Here is a 7,336-nt window from a genome sequence, read left to right as displayed (position 1 = left end):
CCTCCAACGTGTGCAGCGGACATAAACAATGCTCTGCGCGGCAACAAGACTGCTCACATACAACATAAATAAAGTATAAATTGTAGCACAGAGGGAAAACTATCCCACAAATTTATTTAAGGAGGTTTTCAAGCTTTTTTTGAATATCTTTTTGCCTCATTCTGCAGTTAAATAAACCTTAGGTGACCTTAAACATAATATGGTAGCCTTCTTTCAGTGGACATGAAGGTCTTTTAGCCATTAATTACCAAATAGCAAAACACACATTCAAGGGTCCTTGTATTGGTCACTTGTAGGGGGGTGAACTCTGGTTGGAGGAGAGAGGGGGGCGTCTATTTAACTGCTGCTTTTGTTGTAACATGCATTCATTCCTTGAGTGATCGTGCAGAGTTATGCCAAATTGAGTGCGACAGCCCGACAATACAGTCAGGCATGTAGGTCGACGCCGCTCTGCTCCTGCAGGTGGGCCGGAACAAGACAGACAGGGTCCCCCCGCACTGTCATCCTCAGCTTACCTTAACTGGATGCTTGTTGGAAGCTTTGTGATGTTGATAATTATAGCAGCCCACATCACTGCAGCTCTGTTCAAGGTTCAAACTGATGACTGTTGAAATGAAAAACAACAGCACGAAGACTGTCATGAACCAACAGGGCTCTAATGCTGTTGTGACAAATGCAGTAGTGGCAGACAATCCAATGTTTTCTGCCTTATAAGTTTAGTTTTTACTGTATTAATTACCGTGGGGAAATGTGACCCCTGTATTTAATCCATCCTATCTATTTGGAGCAGAGGGCAGCCACAGTGCAGCAGCAGCAGCAGCAGGGAACAGCTCCAGGTATACGGCCTAGTGCCCTGGTCAAGGGCAATGGCAGGAGCATTAACCCAACATGTGTGCAATGAATTGATTGTATACAATGTTGTTTTCTTTTCTGTTTCTCACTGTTGTCTCTCCAGTTGATTTAATTTCTTTCTTTCAGTTTCCAGGTCACCTATCTGCTCACTGTTGCTCAAGGCAACATAAGCAACAGCCGTACGAAGATAATTGGTTTTCTGTAATAGCGTGCCTTTCAATGACCAGGCCAGATCTATTTGTGTTGAAATGTCTCTTTTTATTTTGCACATAATGAAAGATTGGCCTTTGCGTCCTCTGCTTCAAGTCAACTGTAATGCATTTAATGGGGGTTCACACGGCAAGTGTGGCCATTCACAACTGTGTCAGCACACTGCCTCCTATTCGATTAGGATGAGAGAGAGGAGATGGCTACAGGCTAACAACACACAGGTCACCACCAGCAGCAGCAGCAGCAGCAGCAGAGTTAAGGTGTCATCACTCCCTGTTATCTTGATCCATATCTTCTTGATTATGCGACCAATGCTGTCTGCTGAAAGGCTCAATATGATTCATAAACAGTTCACCATTACTTCATGAGTTCTGAACCGCAAAGCAGCATTTACAAGCTTCTAACCTGTCCTCTATTCAGCAGCAGGGGGTAAGCGGGATGGAAGAAGTGAAGAGGGGAGGAAATTGGAAATGAATTGATGAGATTGCAGAGGGGGAGTAAGATCCACAGAGTATCAGCATGAGAGCCTCACCATGTGCAAAACAAGACAATTAAGAGAGATGCTGAGCCTAATCCATGAATGCATCATGCAAATGATGTTTTTTTTTCAGTGCCTATTTAATGTTGGCTGTTATTGTAGAATACCAATCAGGGACTTAACTTTGATTAACAGAAGACAGAGTGAAAGGAGTGGGAGGAGGAGAAGGAGGACAGAAAGATGCAGGGGGTGATGAACAAACAATCAGAAAAATATGAATCAAAAATCAGTGAATGAGGATTAGAAAATGTGATTGCTGTATCAAGCAATAATATCAATCAAATTAAGCTCAGCCAGAAGCTTAGAGGTTTCTTGTATCTGCTGAAAGCTTCAGCAGCCAGTTAATATGGGGTTCTTGTGACATCATATCCAAGAGGCCCTTTGTGTTAGACGAGACGCAGCTGAAGGTCTGGTGTCCGCTCCTACTCACAAACATGACCCAGGAAAACCCCAACTGAGCTTGAAAATGGCTGGATACTTGGATACTTTCCCATAAACTTCTCTCACACAAACACAGGCTGTATCTGTTTCATTTCCAAGTCATTCATTCTGTTGTTTAGATCAATCCAATTCTTATTCAGTGTATGTTGATCTGTTGTCTCAATAGGTTCAAGTGAGGAGGATTTGGTGTCGCTATTCCCTGCATATCAACACATGGAAGACTAATTTCTGCTAAATGTATACTTTTTGATATGATAATATCATAAACAGCTCAAAAAACACAAGCAGGCATTGTGTCTTTTGGGTTAGAAATATTTCTGCGGGGGCCAGGACGGGGTTGTGTGACTGCGGGGTTGTGTGACTGCAGGGTTGTGTGACTGCGGGGTTGTGTGACTGCAGGGTTGGGATGGGTTTCGGGGTGGGATGTCCTCTCTTTGTTTTTTTTGTGTGTTTCTCTCTTCTCTCCTTCTCTTTACCACAGCCTTTGATGCGATTTGTACTACCCTACATTGCTGTTTGACATCATCCTGTAATGTGTACACTGTATTTACCCTTTTAGGTCATTGCAATTTCAATCTACTTGTATTCTACCTCAGGGTCTATGTATAAAGTTTAACAACAGCAATAGTATTAATTATACAACCTTCCTTCTTTCTCTCTATCTCTCTCTCTCTCCTCTTCCCCCTCTTTATGTATACATTGTATGCACAATGTCATGTAAGATGTTTGCTTCAATAAAAAACAAATAGCAAAAAAAAGAAAAGAAAAAAAGAAAAGAGATATTTCTCAAAGCTATTTTTGAATGTGCTCTGCTGTCATTGTTAGACAGTCTCTATCAGAATGAACATTCTTAAGACACCGATTTTCCTCTGACAGTGAATGTAAATAACTGTGGAGCGAGGACCAAAGAGATAGACATCCTGTTTACAGAGATGTAAAATGTTGAGATGTAAAATCCATTTCTGACGCACACACACACACACACACACACACACACACACTCTGACTATTTTGCACTTATTCATCAGGAAAAAAGACTGAGCTTGGCAAGTATCTAGCCGAGGCTTAATGCATCTAAATTGCACCAATCATGGTCCTATTCTAAATCTCTACGCCGATGAAAATGATTATTGAGATTGAGGAACATTTTGATGGAAGAGCTAGGAGGGGACTTTTTTTTCTCCAATGAGTCGTGGTTACCTAGGGGACTAGAACAAAAGAGCAGCAGTGGAGCACATTATCCTGTCATTCCACATATGTAATAAAAATGATCCCTTTGCTGCCATCGGGCCTTTATCACCGCAGGCTGGAGCCCTGATGAAACAGTTTCCAATGTACCAGCGCAACTTCAGTGATGCATTAGGGAAGAGATGGGAGGACTGATGTCTCACTCGTCGGTGTCTCATGACCTGCACTGTGGAATTCATTCAGAATCAACAAATGCAAAACATATCAACTATCACAAAATGACAGAGGATGTCCGTCTATGAAACATGAATGCATTGTGTTGTCACTCACTTTGCAGTATCATATCCATGTTGGAATCAAACATATCAGAGCGATTGAGATAGATAGAAGCCTACTGTCACATGTACATTAATTGTCCAGTCTGGTATAACTTCTAACACATTTTGAACTAATTTACAGAATACGATAGAAATAACTAGAGGGCACTGAGAGAGCACATTCAGAATTAATCACACATAAGTGAATCAATACATTTCTGAGATGTCCTGCTTTAAGGCAAACAGTGAGACAAATGAACTTCCATTAGAGTTAAAAAAAATCAAAAATCGACCCAGACAAGTAGTAGCGCCTCCTGGTGGCTGAAACCTTCTGTATCAATATCCAGATGTGAATTCAACTGTGCATGCCAGTGCTGACCTCAGAGGAATGGAACCATGGGCAGGCAGGCTGTTGCCTTTAGAACAGTGTGTAGAAAACAAATCACTCACATTACACAGAGTTGGGTCACTGGAAGAGATTTCAGTTTATTCAGAATGGATTCACCTTCACCTTCAGAAGACAAATCACAGTAATTGTGCAAACAGTAAAAACTACAATTTCAACATTGTTTATTCACGCAGGAGGATTTCTTACATACAAATACAAAATATTGAAAATAAGGCAGACAGCCAGCCACTATAGCTTTTATTCAAAAGGTCACATTCAATACTATATAGCTGATGTATGCATTTTTAAGTGGACATAATTGACACAATTATAAGTGCAATGGTTCAAATTCCTGAGTTACATACAAATCAAATATACATTTTCTATTAAGCACTATAGAGCCCAATGTTAGTCCCTGCTGTCCCTGCTGGTCCAGAAGAAGGATGAGCTCGTGGGTTTACTGTGAGGCTCCCAGATGTGTACATAACATTCCACCCTGCTGTAACCCCTTCCCCTGCATATTTCTGTGATAAGAATGAGTTCTGCATCAATTTTCCCCGATGAATAATGATCAGCAACAACTGAGTCCTACTGCTCACCTAAATCATTAAAATCCACTGCCAGGTCCTCCGGTGCTAAGACAGTCAGTGCACATGTGGTGAACGTTAGGATTGTAATATCTATTGTGCCTTGTAGTCAGGGTAATGAAGCCTGGAGATGTGTGTTTTTTATTTATTTGGCAGCAGCAGCAGCAGGAGTCAGGCTAGCTGCCACTGACTTTGACTCCAGAGCACTTCAGCAACCAGGAAAGACCGTCCAGAAGACCTGACAGAGACTCAGCCACTGTGTCCTGCACCTGGATGGGATCAAATAAATCAAGACAAATAGACAAAACAAGTTAAAAAATATTCATCAAAATTACACAAAATGAATACGATGCAAATGGTTCTGATAAATATAAAATGCTTTACCATCCAAGGGTTAACTAACTGGGGCAGGCCGAGTCTCTGTGCCATGTAAATACAAGGAATTTGACGCTTTTCCTGGTTTTGAGTTATTTCAGGGTCACTGGCGACTTCTGGTTCTTCTCTGGAGATGCAGGAGAGCACGAGCAGAGGCCGGGATGCTGAGCCCCACGCAGAGCTCAGACCAGCTCTGATCTGAGCCGCCTCTGAATCCCCCTCCCCTGTTAGGTGAGGACAGGGAACAAGAAACACACATTAAGTGACATGCTGGTAGATGCACATAACCAGTTAAGCATCACAAGGTAGCTGGGTCGCACGATGAGAAGTGGGAGTATAGATTCCCCATCATTTTACCTGTCTCACGCTCTGCATTGGCTACGTAGATGAAGCCATCCACCACTTGGCACACTTGCTGGACGTGAGGAAGAGGGCTGAAGATCGGGCAGCCTGACTCATCTGTTCCTTCACAGGTAAATAGTTTATTAGTGACGACCTGCTGCTGCACTCTGGCTCTCTCCCTCTCTGCCCTGTGGATGTAAACATTCAAGGATTCAAGACTGCGGATGTTTACACAGTAATACTCAGATGAATAATATATACAATAACATCTCATAGAAGTTTAAATACAAAGTGCTTACCTGTTGGTTGAGTAAAGAGTCAGGATGTTAAATTTGTGTTGGTTGTTGAACATGAAACTGATTCCTGAACCGATTCCTAGAGTAAAGATAAGAGCACGATGGTTTGATGATAATACGTATTACACGGGTCTTCTTGGTTGAACATGGTGAAGTTAAAAAGCAGTTATGAGCCGGTGCAGCCACCTGCTGGTGAACGCATCAACATGCAACATGCAAAAACCCCAGCATGATGTCAGTTTGTCTGCGTTAGTAATACACACACACACTTGTGATGTCATTAACAACTGTGACATCATGATTCATACATGTCTCCATTGTCCCACTTCACACTGTCTTCAAAACTCATTCAATGTCATTGTGTTCTACATTAACTCATGAGAAGAGAAATACCATCCCACCATTTATCTGCCGGTGTGGAGTGCCTGCCAAAGGAAGCACGTCTGGGGCATACATGAGCCTTGTGACCAGAGAGACACTGAGCTGCTCCATTCCGGGGCCGAACATAGCGTAGCGTGGCTCCGATGAGGGTACCAGAGACTGGAGGAAGGATGTTACAACCTCATATGGTGCCCGGGAGGGAAGCCACTGTTGTCTGCACGATGGGCAGGATTTCAGGTATCTGTAAAGACAGTTGAAGATGAACTGGCACTGTCAAATGATGTAATTGATTGAGTAAGATCCTGAAATCAGACTCAAGTCATTTTTATAGATACCCACTCTGCCATGTAGTCGTATTTTGACTCCGTCCTGTCATCTTCCCCTTCCACTCTTTCGTCCAGGCTCTCATCTTCACTACTCAGTGGTGCATCCAAGGCCTCCAGCCTGGGCATGGTCACAAAGTCTATGGAGGACCAGCAGGGAATGTCTCGAAGTAGGAAGTACCTCCATAGTAGTGGATCTCTAACCAGAGCCCTCCAGTACTGACTGGTGGCTCCCAGGCGGCAGATATCACCAGGAGACAGAAATGTCATTATGAGGAAGTGTACATCCACCTGTGGGGGGAAGTACAGGTGGGTGTGGATGTCATGAAATAAATTTCACTTTCAGCAAGGACATCCAGAGGCAAAGTTCTAGAGCAAGCACGGCATGTGTGTTATATAGTCGTTTTATCTTCTGGCCTGGAAGAATAAACTTCTATATATACATATACTGTATTTCATTGGCTTGTACCTGTACTCAGTGACAATAAAGTTGAATCTAATCTTATCTAATTTGGCAGACGCTTTAATTCAAGGCGACATACATTCACATTGCAAAACAAAGATTTAGAACAAGTGTCAAGAACCGAAGTCAATACAATGACATAATATGTAGTAAAGTTTAACCTAACCTTAAAGTTCATGTATGTGTATGTATGTTAACTCTAGACGTTTTCCGTTCACTTTGATAAAAGTTGAACATATTTTATTCTCATGGACTCCAGCTTCAGCCTCGTCTCACCGGTAAGCAGTCGAGGAAGCCCGGCGGCGGCTCCTCTCCCGAGCCGGTGGCAGATGTCTCCTCCCGGGAAAGTGTCGCTCTGCTGGGGAAATATCTGCCTGTGAACTGTCGGAGGCTGCGGATCACCGCCGACCCGTTTAACTGACGAGCGGGTTCCGCCATGATCCACGCTCACTACACTGACACGAACTTGCTTTTAAATCACTGACAGGCAAACGTTTTCTTGTCACACTTCCTTATTGTTGGCGTTCGCGGTGCATTGTGGGTAGCGTAGTTCCAAACCTACACACAGCGGCTCGCTACTACGCGAATAACGGAAACGAGGCGGTTTCTTCGTAAAACAACGCGCGTTTATTGTC

The 7,336-nt window shown here is 43.0% G+C and overlaps 1 protein-coding gene across 1 annotated transcript; it reads right to left on the bottom strand.

Moving 5' to 3' along the window:
- Nucleotides 1-4,007: 4,007 nt before the first annotated feature.
- Nucleotides 4,008-7,236, bottom strand: fbxo4 (F-box protein 4). The gene is made up of 7 exons (XM_076149347.1): nt 6,978-7,236; nt 6,255-6,529; nt 5,936-6,156; nt 5,538-5,613; nt 5,254-5,426; nt 4,906-5,120; nt 4,008-4,790 (listed from the first exon to the last, which is right to left on the bottom strand). Exons 1-7 carry the CDS (start codon nt 7,137-7,139, stop codon nt 4,698-4,700), a joined length of 1,215 nt encoding a protein of 404 aa, XP_076005462.1. The 5' UTR covers nt 7,140-7,236; the 3' UTR covers nt 4,008-4,697.
- Between the last annotated feature and the right edge of the window lie 100 nt (nt 7,237-7,336).

Source organism: Genypterus blacodes, unplaced genomic scaffold, assembly GCF_046128005.1.
Source record: "Genypterus blacodes isolate CSIRO-AG114 ecotype Tasmania unplaced genomic scaffold, CSIRO-AGI_Gbla_v1 ptg000045l_1, whole genome shotgun sequence".
In the NCBI taxonomy this organism is placed as follows: domain Eukaryota; kingdom Metazoa; phylum Chordata; class Actinopteri; order Ophidiiformes; family Ophidiidae; genus Genypterus; species Genypterus blacodes.
The sequence above is the reverse complement of the archived record's forward strand: the minus strand, read 5'-3'. Positions and strand labels throughout refer to the sequence as shown.

Bases quoted from the DNA above. Each gene is read 5' to 3' on its own strand.
- fbxo4 (XM_076149347.1), bottom strand. From the start codon at position 7,139: ATGGCGGAACCCGCTCGTCAGTTAAACGGGTCGGCGGTGATCCGCAGC. The intron at 6,530-6,977 runs GTGAGACGAGGC...TTCCCCCCACAG, and splicing joins GCTTCCTCGACTGCTTACCG to GTGGATGTACACTTCCTCAT. The intron at 5,121-5,253 runs GTAAAATGATGG...CTCACCTAACAG, and splicing joins CAATGCAGAGCGTGAGACAG to GGGAGGGGGATTCAGAGGCG.